Source organism: Chelonia mydas, chromosome 24, assembly GCF_015237465.2.
Source record: "Chelonia mydas isolate rCheMyd1 chromosome 24, rCheMyd1.pri.v2, whole genome shotgun sequence".
Lineage (NCBI taxonomy): Eukaryota > Metazoa > Chordata > Testudines > Cheloniidae > Chelonia > Chelonia mydas.
Genome location: NC_051264.2, coordinates 248423 through 266639, shown reverse-complemented (window position 1 = coordinate 266639; position 18217 = coordinate 248423). Strand labels below are relative to the sequence as shown.

General features: G+C 39.8%; 1 protein-coding gene across 4 annotated transcripts in view; it reads right to left on the bottom strand.

Annotated features, from left to right (window-relative positions):
* The window catches only part of ASH1L (ASH1 like histone lysine methyltransferase), a 150316-nt gene that overhangs the window by 95094 nt on the left and 37005 nt on the right, over nucleotides 1-18217 (bottom strand). Inside the window, exon 3 of one of the 4 annotated variants that reach the window (XM_043535001.1) lies at nucleotides 3763-3796. The exons of the other annotated variants lie outside the window; for them this stretch is intronic. Within the exon in view, the coding sequence (XP_043390936.1) occupies nucleotides 3763-3796 (34 nt within the window). The remainder of the gene's footprint in view (nucleotides 1-3762; nucleotides 3797-18217) is intronic. 4 annotated transcript variants of the gene reach the window in all.

Below are 18217 nucleotides of genomic sequence, written 5' to 3'. Positions count from 1 at the left end.
TCTAAAGCAAAAACCTGTTAGGTCAGATCCCTCCAGGCCCTGCTGTTTCGGAGGGTTGATGCCTCCAGGTACTACTCACTTGTTTGCTTTGGAAGCTACTAGTGCTAGAGGGATTTTTGTAATATGGAGAACAGTTTGGCATTGAGCCCAGCTTTTCCATGGCAGCTGCAATCTTATGTAAATTGTACTGAGGCTTCACATTTCAGAGGAGCTTTTTTCCTTTGCACACACAAAACAGACAGCTGTGGGGGCAGCCATGATCTGTCTACAGCCTTGGAGACTAAACAAGGTGCCACTCTTATTTCCCAAAATAACAGTGTGGAAGCATATGCTCCCTTAAATGGAAAAGGAGTAATCCAAAGCTCACTTCTCTTGGTTTGACCAACCATACGGTAGTAGGGTGTGCTTTCAATGAGTAAAGCATTTTAAAGGTGCAATAGTTTGTTCGGTGAGGTTCACTGTCAGCCCTATAGATTTAGATCCAGACTACTGCTTTCCTTTTTTTTGTTTCTGCAGTTCTAAGCTGGCCCACATGCAGCTGATTTAGCATTTCACTTCCTCTTGTTGCATATTGTGGTTGAAAAGTCTGCACTGTTTTTAATAGATGCAAATAGGGATTTATAACTCAATGAAGTATTTCTTATTTTCCTGTTGATCTAATTAACATAAATTACCCAGGTATAATACTAAGGGTCTTTACTAAAGAGAGCTAACAGGAGACATTCACAGACAAACACCTTATCTTGGATGTCTTGTTTAGGGCCTGCCATTTACGCCTATATGTTCTTCCTTTTTATTTTATTTTTAATAACTTTAAATCATGCTGAGATGTCCACACTGAAGCTGTCCAATAAGCATGCATGATTACCTAATACTAAACTACAGCAAGCAATGAAAATTAATTATACTTGATAAGAATAATGTGTATGTTTACGTGAGGAGTGTAAGATTTAGGATACACTTAACTTCTCTTTCTTTACCAATAAATGCTCGAGTTTTGTAAATGACGTAACATTGTTCTTACTTAGCAACCACAACTGTTTTTTGAAACAAGTTTTTTGTTTTGGAATCTCTCTTCTCTCCCCCGCCTCAACTTTCGAAAGCCTTAAGTAAGTGCAATGAAGGGGCCACTAAATTATTAATAAAAGTTAAGAAGTAAGTGGCACTGCCCCATTAATTATTTGCATTATTGCAGCGCCTAAGAGTCCCCTGTGTTAGATGCTGTATAAACACAAAAACAAACAAAAAAAGGAAGATACACAATAGCAGATTCTGGCTTGGTAAGTGTTGTAGGGAGGAGGGTTTTGGTTTTGTGGGAAACTGGTACACCTTCTATAGTGAAAGGCAGATGTATAGCTTGGATGGCCTCTGCCATTTTCTCGGAGACAGAATGACTAGAATAGTTAAGTGGGCATTAAACTAATAGTAAAAGTGGAGGGTAAAAAGACAGAGGATATGAGCATTCAGCACAAAAATACTGAGATGTTGAGAACAATATTAATCAAACAACCTAGGGACATGAAGAGAAAAAAAATCTTTAATTGCCTATTCATCAAATTATAGGAGCCTGGGTAACAAACAAGATGAACTGGAATTGCTCATTTATGAGCATAAATTCACTCTAGTTGGTATTACTGAAATTTGAAGGGATGATTTGTATGATTGGAATGTTAAATAGTCCCTCTGCCATGTACATTGGCCAAACCGGACAGTCTCTATGCAAAAGAATAAATGGACACAAATCTGACATCAAGAATCATAACTTTCAAAAACTGGTAGGAGAACACTTCAACCTCTCTGGCCACTCAGTAAAAGATTTAAGGGTGGCAATTTTGCAACAGAAAAGCTTCAAAACCAGACTCCAAAGAGAAACTGCTGAGCTTGAATTAATATGCAAACTAGATACCACTAATTTGGGTTTGAATAGAGACTGGGAGTGGCTGGGTCATTACACATATTGAATCTATTTCCCTATGTTAAGTATCCTCACACTTTCTTGTCAACCGTCTAAATGGGCCATCTGGATTATCACTACAAAATTTTTTTCTCCTGCTGATAATAGCTCATCTTAATTAATTAGCCTCTTACAGTTTGTATGGCAACTTCCACCTTCTCTGTATGTGTGTGTGTATATATCTATATCTATCTATCTTCTTACTATATGTTCCATTCTATGCATCCAATGAAGTGGGCTGTAGCCCACGAAAGCTTATGCTCTAATAAATTTGTTAGTTTCTAAGGTGCCACAAGTACTCCTGTTTTTTTAGGTACAAGTGATCATGACTTGATCACATTTATAAAGTGCAAGGAGAATAAAGTCCACATCAATAATATAAATACTTGGTGCTTTAATAGGGCCAATTTCACAAAGCTGAAAACAATTATAAGCCAAATCAGCTGGGAAGAAGAATTTAATCAGAAAAATATGACTGATAATTGGGAATAATTTAAGAACATTTTTTTATTAGATGCCCCAAAAGCCACAATTCCACAACTGAGGAAGAAGGCTCTGATGGTTAAAAAAACAACCTGGTTTAGAGGGGAAGTTAAGGCAGCTATAAAAAAAGACAGCTAGACTGACTAGATAGGAAAAAAACAAGTGAAAGAAAAGGGAAGTTGATAGTAAAGAATATAAACCAGAAGTCAGGAATTGTAGAAAACTGACAGGTAAAGCAAAAGGACATAAGCAGGAATCTATGGCCAGCAGAGTTAAGGACAATAAGAAGGAATTTTTAAAATATATTGGGAACAAAAAGAATCCTAAAAATGGTATTGGTCCATTACTAGATGGAAGAGGTAGAATAATGCAGAAAAGGCAGCAGTATTCAATAAATATTTCTGTTCTGTATTTGGGGGAAAACAGAAGATCTCGTCTCATCATAGGGTGGTAACATTCTTTCCATTCCACTAGGATCTCCAGAAGACATTAAACAAAAACTAATAAAGTTAGATATTTTCAAATCAGCGGGTCCAGATAACTTGCACCCAAGAGTTTAAAAGAGCTGGTGGGCAGCTTCTTGGACAGTTGATGCTGATTTTCAGTAAGTCTCGCAGCACAGGGGAAAGTTCCACAAGACAGAAAGAAAGCTAGTGTTGTGCCGATATTTAGAAAGGGTAAATGGGATGACCCGGATAATTATAGGCCTCTCAGCCTAACATCAATTCCTAGCAAGATAATGAAGCAGCTGACATGAGACTTGATTAATAAAGATTTAAAGGGGGTAATGTAATTAATGAAAATCCATGTACGCTCATGGAAAATAGAGCCTTCAAACTAACCTGATACCTTTTTATCCTCCAAACTTGTGATTTCATCAAAAAAAGGTAACAGCGTTGACATAATATACTTACGCTTCTGTACAGTGTTTGACTTGGGACCGCGTGACATTTTGATTAAAAAACTAGAACATAAAATTAACATGGCACATGTTAAATGGATTAAAAACTGGCTAACCGATAGGTCTCAAAATGCAATTGTAAACAGGGAATCGTCATCGAGTGGGTGTGCTTTCAGTGAGGTCCCAGAGGGATCATTTATTGGCCCTACGCTATTTAACATTTTTATCAGTGATGTGGAAGAAAACATAAAATCATCACTGATAATGATTTCAGATTACAAAGATGGGGGAGTGGTAAATAATGAAGAGGACAAGTCACTAATGCAGAGCAATCCAGATCTCTTGGTAAACCAGGGCAAGCAAATAATATGCGGCTAAATGTATAGGTATACATCTAGGAACAAAGAATGAAGGCCATACTTACCAGATGGGGAACTCTTTCCTGGGAAGCAGTTTCTCTGAAAAAGATTTGGGGGTCAGGGTGGATAATCAGGTGAACATGAGCTCCCAATGAGACATTGTAGCCAAAAGAGCTAATGTGATCCTGCAATGAATAAATGGGAATCTCGAGTAGGAGCAGAGAGTTTATTTTACCTCTATATATTGGTGCAACTGCTGCTGGAACAGTGTGTCCAGTTCTGGTGCCCACAATTGAAGAAGGATGTTCATAAATTGGAGAGGGCTCAGAGAAGAGAATGATTAAAGGATTAGAAAACATGACTTGTAGTTATAAGATAAACAGATTGAGCTCTTTGAGTTTAACAAAGAGAACATTAAGGAGTGACTTGATTACTGTCTAAAAGTATTTATGTGGGGAACAAATAATAATGGGCTCTTCAATAGATCAGAGAAAGTTATAACGCGATCCAATGGCCGGAAGTTCAGGCTAGACAAATTCAGACTGGAAATAAGGCATTAATTTTTAACAGTGAGGGTAATTAACCATTGGAACAATTTACCAAAAGTCATGATGGCTACTCCATCACTCAAAATTTTCAAATCAAAGTTGGATATTTTTCTAAAAGATATACTCTATGAATTACTTAGGGAAGTTCTATAAGAACGGCCTTACTGGGTCAGACCAAAGGTCCATCTAGCCCAGTATCCTATCTTCTGACAGTGGCCAGTGCCAAGTGCTCCAGAGGGAATGAACAGAACAGGTAATCATCAAGTGATCCATCCCCTGTCGCTCATTCCCAGCTTCAGGCAAGCAGAGGCTAGGGACACCATTCCTACCCATCCTGGCTAATAGCCATTGATGGACCTATCCGCCATGAATTTATCTAGTTCTTTTTTGAACCCTGTTATGGTCTTGGCCTTCACAACATCTTCTGGCAAGGAGTTCCACAGGTTGACTGTCCGTTGTGTGAAGAAATACTTCCTTTTATTTGTTTTAAACTTGCTGCCTATTAATTTCATTTGGTGACCCCTAGTTCTTGTGTTATGAGAAGTAGTAAACAACACTTCCTTATCTACTTTCTCTACACCTGTCATGATTTTATAGACCTCAATCATATCTCCCCATAGCCATCTCTTTTCCAAGCTGAAAAGTCCCAGTCTTATTAATCTCTCCTCGTACGGAAGCTGTTCCATACCCCTAATAATTTTTGTTGCCCTTTTCTGCACCTTTTCCAATTCCAATATATCTTTTTTGAGATGGGGCGACCACATCTGCACACAATAGTCAAGATGTGGGTGTACCATCGGTTTATATAGAGGCAACATGATATTTTCTGTCCTATTATCTATCCCTTTCTTAATGATCTCCAGCATTCTGTGCCGCTGCACATTGAGTGGATGTTTTCAGAGAACTATCCACAATGACATCAAGATCTCTTTCTTGAGTGATAACCGCTAATTTAGACCCCATCATTTTATATGTATAGTTAGGATTATGCTTTCCAATGTGCATTACTTTGCATTTATCAATATGACCTGTGTTATACAGGAGGTGAGACTAGACGGTCATAAGCACATAAGACTGGCCATACTAGGTCAGACGAACAATACATCTAGCTCAGTATCCTGTCTTCCAACCATGGCCAGTGCTAGATGTTTCAGAGGGAATGGATGGGACAATTATCAAGTGATCCATCCCATGGCCCACCTTCTGGAAGTGACAGGTTTAGGGACACATGGGGCATGGCACTGAGTCCCTGACCATCTTGGCTAATAGTCATTAATGGACCTATGCTCCATGAATTTATTTAATTTTTATGAACCCAGTTATACCTTTTGCCTTAACAACATCCTCTGTCCACAAGTTCCACAGGTTGACAGTGCATTGTGTGAAGAAGTACTTATGTTTGTTTTAAACCTGCTGCCTATTAATTTCATTAAGTGACCCATGGTTCTTGTGTTATGTTGAGGGGTAAACCTTTCTTACTCACTTTCTCCACACCATTCATGATTTTATAGACCTCTATCATATCCCTCCTTAGTCATCTCTTTTCTAAGATGAACAGTCCCAGTCTTTTTAATCTCTCCTCATATGGAAGTTGTTCCATATCCCTAATCATTTTTGTTGCCCTTCTCTGTACTTTTTCAAGTGTAACATATCTTTTTTTATATTGGACAATGAGAACTGCATGCAGTATTCAAGGTGTGGACATACCATGGGTTTATCTCATGGCATTATGATACTTTCCGGTACCTCCATAATATGTATATCTATATAATCTGGTTTGGGTTTGGTGTGGGTGGTGTTGGGTTTGAGGGGTTTTTTTGTTTGTTTTGAAACACTTATAGCCAAGGGTTAAATTAAACTAAAATAATTTTTCATCCAGTCCCAAAAAAGCACAGTATAATTTTTAATTTAATCTAGATCTGTTTTTTTTTTTAATTAAAAACTCCAAGCCTAACCAAACTTCCTCCCTGACAGCCAGATAGAATAATCTTAGATGAAGTCTATACTGGATCTGAAACCTCAAACTGAATTTTTATGTAGACCAAGAAAAACTATTGTGCTCTGGTACAGAGGCACAAATTAAAAAAGCATTTCTTTAGCTTGCAGGATACAGGTGTTCAGGAAAGAGCTTGAAGGACACAGTAGTTCTAAGAAATCATGCTTTTCTATTCTAATAGGGAAACAGGCAGGATGTTGATGTTGTCCATGGTGACTGAGAAAAGAGGTAGTGGGGAGGATTTTCGGGGGGTGGGGTGGGGAGACTAAGCTGTTTCATCCATGTTGAATTTGAGCGGGCAGCTAATAATGGTTTCTGGTGAGCTCTGCCTCATTCAGTGCTCACCTGAAAACATGCACATTCACTACATAGCTTAGTTAGCACATGCACTCACAGCCACATTAAATTTCAAATACTGATAAAAAAGTTCTAAAAATATAGCAAATTCAGCACCACACCAAAGATTACAACACAGATCTTTTGGTTCCATAGCCATTGCCTAATCATCTAGGCAACAGCACTGCTCAAATAAACCACTATGATTTTGTTACTGAATCTGAAAATTGTGGCTAATAACATTTGCTATTCTACATAAAATCTTCCTGAAATGTAAGCTGAGTTTTTGACTTTTGTAAAGTGCTTTGAGAACTGGTGAAAAGCTCTATATAAGATCTAGGTATGATGATGATGATAACGTTCATGCTAACATTTCCACTTCTTGCTTTTGGAAATATTTTAGCTGCTGTTTATAAAAATATTAAGTAGAACCTTTGAAAGGCTGTGCGTGTGTGTATGTTTATATATAAAAATAGTTTGTTAATAAAGAATTAAAATATTTCTTAGGGTTACCTGACTCTACAACTTTCCACATATTGCTTAAACTGGATGTGAATTCTTAGAATAGTTATTTCTTCATGCAGTTTAAACTGGTCTTTGTTAATCTAAATTTAAGGTCCACACAATATGTGCCCATTTGCAGTTTTATCAATAGAAAGTAAAAATAGCATTGGGATATAAAGCATGCTTCTTTAGGGTTGTATACTTTCACTGAATTTACCACCTGTGCTGTTCATTTCATTGTGTTCCACGGAAGTCTACAGACAGATTTTGGTCTCCAATATGTCAGCAAACATGTACAGCAGCTAATTTTACAAAACACACTCCCACATGTATTAAATAAAAATAGTTGCATTATGAATTCTTAACATTATAGGCAAGATTCTTGGTCCTCGTAGGGTCCCTTTACATTTTTTGGGATTGCCTGGCCAGCTAACAATTCCCCAGCCAGCTAACAATTGCCCTGGTGCAGGAATATCTTCCTGACAACAATTTTATTGTGGGGGTACTGACAGTCACTGAATAAAACTGTAAACCCTATGTGATGGAAACCGCTTCAAGCCACGGGGTGCAGCAGCAATACCTCCAGTACCCTTAGTTCCAGCACCTATGCCCGACCATATAAATTCCAGAAATCTCTATTTCCTGAAATGGTGCCTATGGGCTGTTGGCAACTAGCATTGTGTAGAGGAGCCCTGAAACTTCTGTAAACTATGCTGATGACTGGACCAGTGTAGAAATGGTCAATATGAGGGAGACGGTAGGAAGGGGTAGCTCATTTTGCACATGCTGGAGCTTGGATACGTGGGATTTGGAAAGGCTTTATTGGAAAAAATAATCCCAACTATACATACAAAATCATGGGGTCTAAATTAGCCGTTCCATTGAAGAAACAGATCTTGAAATCATCATGGATAGTTCTTTGAAAACATCTGCTCAGTGTGCAGCAACAGTCAAAAAAGTTAACAATGTTAGGAACCATTAGGTAAGGGATAGATAAGACAGAAAATATCTTAATGCTACTACATAAATCCATGGTATGCCCACACCTTGAATACCACATGCAGTTCTGGTGGTCTCATCTCAAAAAAGATATACTGGAATTAGAAAAAGTACAGAGAAAGGCAACAAAAATGATTAGGCGTAAGGAACAACTTCTATATGAGGAAAGATTAAAAAGACTGGGACTGTTCATCTTAGAAAAGAGACAGCTAAGGGGGGATATGATAGAGGTCTATAAAATCATGAATGGTGTTGAGAAAGTGAATAGGGAAGTGTTGTTCACCTCTTCACATAGCACAGGAACCAGGGGAACGCCCAATGGAATTAATAGGCAACTGGTTTAAAACAAACAAAATGAAGTACTTCTTCACACAGCACACAGTCAACTTGTGGTACTTGTTGCCAATGGATGTTGTGAAGGCCAAAGATATAACTGGGCTTAAAAATGAATTAGGAAACTTCATGGAGGATCAATGGCTATTAGCCAAGATGGTCAGGAATGCAACCCCATGCGCTATGTGTCCCTAAAACTGTGAATGCCAGAAGCTGGGACTGGATGACAGGGGATGGATCACTTGACAAATTTCCCTGTTCTGTTCATTCCCTCTGAAGCCTGTGGCACTGGCCACTATTGGAAGACAGGATACTGGGCTAGATGGACCATTGGTCTGACCTAGTATGGCCATTCTTATGTTTTTATGCAATAGTGGCTCCATAATTGAAGGTTGGACTGAGATCAGAATTTAAAGCAGAGATTAAACCCCCTATGAATGAGTAATAAAGTGTACCCAGTCCAAATTTACAACATTTATTCTAACTGTTCAAAATGATTTCTGAGAATTTTCAAGTAAATGTTAGTTTATGAGTTATAATCACTTTAGATAACCCCAACAAGATCCCAAGAAAAAAAATATTTCTCATTTCCAATATGCAAAAAAGACTAATTTAGGTATTGTAGCAAGATAAAAGACACAGGGTACTCTTTAATGTGTTCATATTTTATTAACAGTATGAATAACTATTTCTAGCCATGTTACAGTGATAGCCAACTAATATTTTCATTGTCAAATATTTGTCAAATGGTTGCTTCAAGAATATAAATTTTCATTTTAAAATGTTTATAGTCATGTTTGTGAAGAAAACCTAAGTGTAAAGCAACACAGTATTTACTTCCTGAATCTGCTGATAGTTTCAATTTCTCTTACATTCTGCATTTCTGTAGGTGTGTTGTGTACACTTCAATATTTGTTTTTTTCTAATATGTATTACATATAATTCTGATTTAAAGTCAAATATATAGAAGTTTGCTTTTGAAAAAAGAAATTCTGAGTATGTAAGTCACCTTTCTATTCTCAGCATCATAGGTGAAAATGCTAAAACTGAAATTTTAAAACTATAGTTGTCATTACGTTATTACATGTAGCATTAGAAGATAAAAGTTAAGAGCAATTTTCACTTCTTTGAGTGCACTGAAGGGGATGGCATTGTTGAATTAAGACTGAGTGTGTGCGTTACGAGTATTAGGCCTTGGTCTGGTCTACACCTAAAACTTTGGTTGAACTAGGTTTGGTCACTCAGAGATGCGAAAAATCGACCTAGGTCGATTTAACTACATCTCTTAAGTGAGTCATGGTGTATGTACCATTAGGTCAAAGGGAAGAATTCTTCCATCGATCTAATTACCAACCCTCAAGGGAGTGGACTTACTACACTGATGAAAAACCCCTTCCATTGCTGTAGTAAATAGCTATACTACAGCACCTTGTGTCCACACAAAAATGGTTTTCAAAGCGATTTATTTAGCATCTTAGGTCGCAGTAAGTACTCCTCCTTGGAACAAGAGTAACTCCACTTTGCAAAAACAACAAGGAGTCCGATGGCACCTTAAAGACTAACAGATTTATTTGGGCATAAGCTTTCGTGGGTAAAAACCCCACTTCTTCAGATGCTTTGCAGTCACTTCATTTGCTCTGAAGTTTGTGGACCAATTTCTAACTACTGTGCTGTTGGCAGTCCTCCAGCTAGTATCCCAAACTGCACTACTTCACACCTACATTGATTGACCTGTCTTGTACCTGGGCTCTCCACTGCTCCAGGGGCATCTTGCCTTATTGTAAAATATCTCTGTTTAAATGCTGGCAGGCAGACAGGAATGCTCCTTTTCAATACCAGACAGTAGTGAGATCACATACTGATGATAGCAGCCATGCTGCCCTCATGCTTCCATGTGGGCACAGGCAGAGGTCCTAGACTTGATTGGACTCTTTAGAGACATACATATCCAGTTCCATCTGAGTAAGCTTCATTGTAAAGCAGACATTTATAAGGCACAGTCAGAGAAAACAAAGGTGAACGAGCACTGTCAGAGCTGGTTCCAGTGCCAAGACAAAGCAAAGGAGGTCTGGAATAAGTACCTGAAGATAAGGGACCAGGACCTCTAGTAATGCCACTGCTACCTGCCCATATTACGAGGAATTGCACCACATTTTTGAAAGCAATGCCACCACTGAACATAAAGCTGATGTGACAGATAGCACCCCACACCACATGGCAAGTGCCCAGTAATACCGCCAACTACTTGCTTGACCTCAAGAACGCCATGCTGTCCAACCAGGAGGAGATTTATTATGGTAGCCAAGAACTACAGGACTCGCTTGATACAGACAACGCACAAGAATCCAGTGCAGACAGCCATATTGAAATCTCTGTGGAGGAGAACTCTACCATCACCCTGCCTGAAACTGCTGCAGAGGAAAGCTGTGCCACTAAGAATTGTGTTGTACTATAATACAACTACTTTTTCCTGGTATGGGATTTTCAGCACCAACTCGGGCAGAGTTAGAAGACCCTCTCCACTTGCTATGCATTTAAACACACTCCCTCCCAATATGCTGTCCAGGGCAGCTGTGCCACTGAAACTTCATTTTTTTAATTCTCTTTTGTATCTAACCCTACAGCCACCAGTACCTTTTCCGCATAGAAGAAAACCCCATTAAGAACACAAGAATGTCCATACTGGGTCAGACCAAAGGTCCATCCAGCCCAGTATCCTGTCTACCGACAGTGGCCAATGCCAGGTGCCCCAGAGGGAGTGAACCCAACAGGTAATGATCAAGTGATCTCTCTCCTGAAATCCATTTCCACCCTCTGACAAACAGAGGCTAGGGACACCATTCCTTACCTATCCTGGCTAATTGCCATTAATGGACTTAACCTCCATGAATTTATCCAGTTCTCTTTCAAACCCTGTTATAGTCCTAGCCTTCACAACCTCCTCAGGCAAGGAGTTCCACAGGCTGATTGTGCGCTGCATGAAGAAGAACTTCCTTTTATTTGTTTTAAACCTGCTACCTATTAATTTCATTTGGTGGCCCCTAGTTCTTCTATTATGGGAACAAGTAAATAACTTTTCCTTATTCACTTTCTTCACACCACTCATGATTTTATATATCTCTATCATATCCCCCCTTAGTCTCCTTTTTTCCAAACTGAAAAGCCCTAGCCTCTTTAATCTCTCCTCGTATGGGACCCGCTCCAAACCCCTAATCATTTTAGTTGCCCTTTTCTGAACCTTTTCTAATGCCAGTATATCTTTTTTGAGATGTGGGCGTACCATGGATTTATAGAAGGGCAATAAGATATTTTCCGTTTTATTCTCTATCCCTTTTTAAATGGTTCCTAACATCCAGTTTGCTTTTTTGACTGCCGCTCCACATTGCGTGGACGTTTTCAGAGAACTATCTGCTATGACTCCAAGATCTTTCTCCTAAATAGTTGTAGCTAAATTAGCCCCCATCATATTGTATGTATAGTTGGGGTTATATTTCCAATGTGCATTACTTTAGATTTATCCACATTAAATTTCATTTGCCATTTTGTTGTCCAATCACTTAGTTTTGTGAGATCTTTTTGAAGTTCTTCACAGTCTGCTTTGGTCTTAACTATCTTGAGCAGTTTAGTACCATCTGCAAACTTTGTCACCTCACTGTTTATCCCTTTCTCCAGATCATTTATGAATAAGCTGAATAGGATTGGTCCTAGGACTGACTCTTGGGGAACACCACTAGTTTCCCCTCTCCATTCTGAAAATTTACCATTTATTCCTACCCTTTATTCCGTGTCTTTTAACCAGTTCTCATTCCACGAAGGGATCTTCTCTCTAATCCCATGACAACTTAATTTACATAAGAACCTTTGGTGAGGGACCCTGTCAAAGGCTTTCTGGAAATTTAAGTACACTATGTCCACTGGATCCCCCTTGTCCACATGTTTGTTGACCCCCTCAAAGAACTCTAATAGATTAGTAAGACATGATCTCCCTTTACAGAAGTCATGTTGACTTTTGCGCAACAAAGGTGTCTAGGTGTCTGACAATTTTACTGAGACTTTTTCTGCTTGCTCTCCCTTTCCTCCACCCCAGGCCTCCCTTGCTCAGGACGTTGGCACCAAGGTGTTAAGAAAGGAAACATACTACATATAAAGCATCTTTAGTGTAGCCCCACAAACAAACAAACAAAAAAAGAGAAAAGGTACAGTGATTCATGTCTCATTAATGCACTCAGGTGTTACTGAACTTCATAGAGTTCAGAGGTAAATGCCTCAAATCAGGCTACTGAGACATTCAAAACGCAGATATTGTAAAGTGATATATTTGGATAAAGAGTACTTAAAGCAGAATTCTATTATTTTGCAGTACACTTTAAGCCGATCTAAAGGAGTAATAAAAGAGAATTCAAGACAAAAAGATAGTGTTCAATTTTTGCTCAAACACTGCCTGGCAAAGCAGCTCTATTAGGGCTCCCCAAATAGTATGTTTGTTCCCTTCCAATCCTGCACCCGCTGCAGAGAAACCATCCATTTAAATGGCAGCGATGCATATCTTCTCCTTTTGCCCACTGCCTTTTGGAACAGGAACTTTCTCTGTCTCCTGGTGATTTGGCTAAACACGATGTCATTCAAGATAAAGACAGCCTGCAGAGGTCCACATGCAATTACTAACCTGCCCCCATCCATCTAAAAACAGAAAACATACACCCGGCCATTGACCCTACAGTCCACAAGCAAACTATAAAAAATGAAAATATACCTCCAGGCACCCACCCTACAAATTTCAGGCACCCCTGAAAACTAAATATAATGCCAGACGCCTCGAATATTGTGAAATAAGTTTGAAAACCATCTTAAAAGGAATCACAGAGTGGGAAGAGCTGATGGGAATGGCATTCCAAAATTGTGGGAAAAGAAATTTTATCAGTGTTGGCTTTGAGACTACCAGGTACTTATTGTTCCACTCCCGTGTTTTTTTCTGATTTCCCTTAACATCTGTAATTGTACAAAGAGGGAAGTTGTCACCCACAGAGAGGCTGTCAGAAAAACAAAATGATATAAACGATCTCTTCCATTAAGTATTCCCTTCATCAAAACAGAGGGCCATGATGAAGGCAGAGTTGTGCAGGGAAAGTTTTCTGGAGCACATGGCCCTGGAGAGGGACATGATGCAGTCAATGCAGACACAGCCAGCTGCGATGAAGCATCTTTTGATGCAAAGATCAAGCACTATACCTCAACATTCCAACATCACACAGAGTGGAGAATACACCATACAGGGACAGTCATTTCAATCAACCTAATTACAGGTCCTTCCCTCTACATTGAACCCTGCAGGAGATGGAGAATGAGAATCCTTTCACTCACACGACCTTCAGGACTTTTGGACCACTCCTTAGTGTTGCAATACCTTAACAACGGTGTTATTAAAAGTTTGCACTATGTTCTTTGTTTGTCTTTATTTTTATTGAAGAATGTGATCGGGCAGAGGCCCCACACCAGCAGAGTCGGGGTTAAGAGGAGTGTATGGGCCCAGTTGGCCCCACCCCCACTATGCCTGCAGCCAATGCCAAGCATGGAGTGGGAATAAAAGGAGAGAGCCTGGCTCATCTGAGGGAGGGCTGGCCAAGAAAGAAGACAGAGCTCTGCCTCTCTGCCTGAAGGAACTTCGCTTGCAGAGTTTCAGATGGATGGACCTGCTAACCGGAGCAGTCACTAGGGAGGAGCAGTTAGACCAAGAGTGAGTGATGCATAAATAAGAGACTGTCTGGGAGACGAGTCTGAAGGGTGATAGAGGGGTACCTCATTGGAAGGATGGGGGATGGCCCAGTATTGAATTGGGTTTGCCTTTTATTTCAGGATTTTTTAGGGCTTAGCCCCTCCAACTCCCACACTGGGGATAAGACTGAAGGGACAATTAACTGGTGTGACAGAGACCTGCTACAGTGGGCCGCAGAGGTGGAGACTTCTCCCCCCTGCCAGGAAACCAGCAGCCATGTCAGGGCACCTGGAAAGTCCACAAGAAGCACTGCTCCCGCTAAACTGTTACAAAGAAGCACTGTCACTCCCCCCCCTCCAGCCCCCCCCCATTCCAATGCAATTTTCTAACAACTTAAAAAAGTAATTCATGTACAGCTAAACTCGTCCAGCCGTTTCAGAAGGTAAGCTGAATGACAGGAAGAAGCATAACTCCATAATGTTCAGTGTTCTGATGAACAAAAGTTCCCTTGCTTATTCAAGACGACAGGCATGAATTTTAAAATATTTTTGCATTATGGACCTTTCCAGATCACTCCACATTAATACTGGTGAATCTTCCACAATGATCAAGCAAGTCTGCCGTACCATGAAGAAATACCCCTGCCTGTTAATCAAGTCTTTGGTCTGGAGCGGGGTGCAAAGAATAGGAATGTGTATCTCATCAACAAACCGAATACAGTTTGGGAATCCCATCTGTGCAAATACATCAATAACCTCCTGTGCACTGCCACGCTTTGACATAACATAACAGCACTCTCCTCATAGCATTGCAAACCTCCACAACAGCACCCCCAACAGTTGATTTACCCACATCAAACTGGATTCCCTACCAACCAGTAGTAACTGGGAGTGGCAGTCTTCCAGATGATGATGGCAACATGCTTCTCCATATTAAGGAGAGCTCATGTTAGTCTTCTGCCACTGCAACTCAGAGGTGAATTCTGCACAGATTCCTAGGGAAATTGCAGCAAGTTATGTCACTATTGCTAGTCATTCCAGTTCTGCATCACTATGCTTTCCCACCAGTCACTGATAGTTGGCCGAGCCCAGAAGTGATGTTCCACTGAGTACAGGTGCTCCAGGTATATGCTCTGCAGAAGCAAATGCTCAATTTCATCCTCTACCATTAGCCATACCACTGCAGCATCAACGGCTCTTTTAAAGCTGGAGAGCCAAATTGATCCACCTGAGCAACTCAGAATGCATGTACATCATTCTGTTCATATTAATGACTGTCATGATCATGGTGCTCAGCACTGGATCCTCCATGCTGCCTGACATCAGTCTGAAAATGGTGCTGGCAAAATGGAATGGATGACAAGAGAGGAATCATGCAAGTTTGTTAGTTGGACCTCAAATTCCACATGTCCTATAGTTTCTGGTATGCCCCACAAGACAAAAACCAGAGCAAAGCAGCAGAACAGTGCATCATGCGATATTTGCCCAGTAATGCTGAATGGCTAATGGACGCTGCTGCCGAGCTATGTGGATGCAATGATCAACAATGGAAATGCCATAACAAAGTCATGTGGACACACGTTAGTTCACTACTTTTAAATCACTACACTGAGAGCAAACAAACTACAAAGTTGTAACATTGCCATATAAAGGTCTTATTGTGTTGCTGAATATTGGACATTGGAATTGTGTTGCTTATGATTTCCATACTTTTAAATATTTGTGTTGTTGTAAGGAAACAGTGTTGATCAAATTTAATTCAAAACAAACAAATTTTTATAGGAATATGGTAAACATCAGAAAGCTATTATTATGGAGGCCTGTAGTGGCAAACAGAAAACAATGACAGTAACCTCATCTCACTGCCCCCCACTTTCAGTCCACCCTTGTCACCTAATGCCTAGAAAAATACACAGGCTTTGAAATATGCCTAGAAATTTTACAAATGTGGGCTTTGGTAAACCAAGCAGGTGAATTCCAGAGCCAAAGACCTCCACATACAGAAAGCCCTGCCAACATCCTTCTTCCATTTGAACAAGAGTTGTAGCTCAAGAGCCTCTACTGCTCACAAATGCAACAGTACCACTCACAGACAGAGGCACTCTCTCAAGCGACTAGGTCCACTTAAAAATCAGTACCTTCAACTCCACCCAAAAAGTAACTGAATATAGATTACATAGAACTCATGCAATGTGCTGAGTGGCATATGGCTTAATAAAAATGTGTGGTATCTTAAGCTTACATATGCCCTCACAATATAGGTCCATTGAAGCATCGATGACTATAGCAAGGGCTACATATGAAAAACTGTAGCACTCATCTTGTCAAGAACAGAATAAATTCTTGGTCACCGCTACTGTAACAAATAGCTGCCACACCCTCTCAATCAGGGGTGCAGATGTAATCTTTGACAACTCTTCATGTTGCTTTCCCCAAACTACTAATGTTATCTCAGTCTTGTCAGGGTTGAGCCTCAGTGAACTGGCCCTCATCCAACAATTTAATTTAGACCTCAGGTCATTTGTTCCAGTGTCAGCCAGTTCAGATGAGATGGAGATGCAGAGTCTGATGCCTTCAGCATATTAAAAGACACCATAGTCCATGATTCCATGCTAACCTTCTTAGTAATTTCATATAAACATTCAACAGGAATGAACAGCATGAAATGCTGCAGAACCACCCATGAAAAGAGATCTCAGGATAAAGAGCAACTGCCCAAACTACCACCTAGAATCTCAGGACTAAGGAAAGCCTCCAGCCACCTGTTACAGTCCACTTTGTGGTCAACTGTATGTAAGATAGCTGACAGAACAAAAAGGACTCAACAAGGACACTTTATCCAAGCATAATCTAATACAGTAGAACAGAGGTCTCCAAACTTTTTGAATCACGCACCCCAGGGCCAGCTCTGGGGAAGGAAAAAAAAAAAAAAAAACCTGCTGCAGGTGTGCCACCAAAAAATCAAAGGTTCAGGAGCTCTGCCTACCGCGCACCCCCACGGATGGTCTTGCGCGCACCCCACTTTGGAGACCACTGCAGTAGAACTCAGAGTTACGAACCTTTGGGAATTGAGGTTGTTCGTAACTCTGAAACGTTCATAACTCTGAACAAAACATTATGGATGTTCTTTCAAAAGTTTACAACTGAACATTGACTTAATACAGCTTTGAAACTTTAGTATGCAGAAGAAAAATGCTTTTAACCATCTTAATTTAAATGAAACAAACACAACAGTTTCCTTACCTTGTCAAAAAAAATGTAAACTACTTTTAAAAAAGGGTGGGGGGGATTAAATTTAACACAGTACTATACTATAATTTGCTTTTTTGTGTGTGTCTCTTGTCTCTGCTGCTGCCTGATTGCGTACTTCCAGCTTCATATGAGGTGTGTGGTTGACTGGTCACTTTGTAACTCTGGTGTTCATAACTCTGAGGTTTTACTGTCGTATCTCAGAACACCAGCTCTTTATATGGGAAGAATGTTTATAACATGTCTTCATACCCAATTCCTCAGCAGTATGAAATTAGACATTTAAACAAAATTGTAAGATTTGCCTTTATTTGCAGATGAGTTACAAGTAAACACAGCAGGGATGGACTTGAAAGGGAAAAACCTGGATAGGTTTTCTTTTTTGCTTCCTTAGAATGCATAATGATGACTTTTGAAAGTGTTTTTTTGTTTTGTTTTTTAAACACTTTAAAATTTCAGGTTTTGCCTAAGCTGGAAAACTCTACAGTTGAGTCCTCACAATCTTCAGCAGCATTCAAGCTTCAAACACCACCCCCACATCCAACAAGCTAGCTACCTTGAGCTTAACGCTGCACTTAATTTGAGCTAGCAATTTGTGTGTGTGTGAGAATGTGCGTCTGGCTAGGGGTAACCCTCAAGATATACCTTGAGCTAATTATGCAGTGAAGACATATCTATGTTTACTGGAAAACTAGAGCAGAGAGTGAACATTAAGTAATTGAGAGGGAAAAGAGGGGAAGAAATTTTTAGTTAGGCAATCTAAAACTCTGTATTGTTTTTGTTTTCCTTTACTTAACTTTAAGTGCTAAAAATTCTAGAGAAAGAAAGCCTTTGATAAAGATT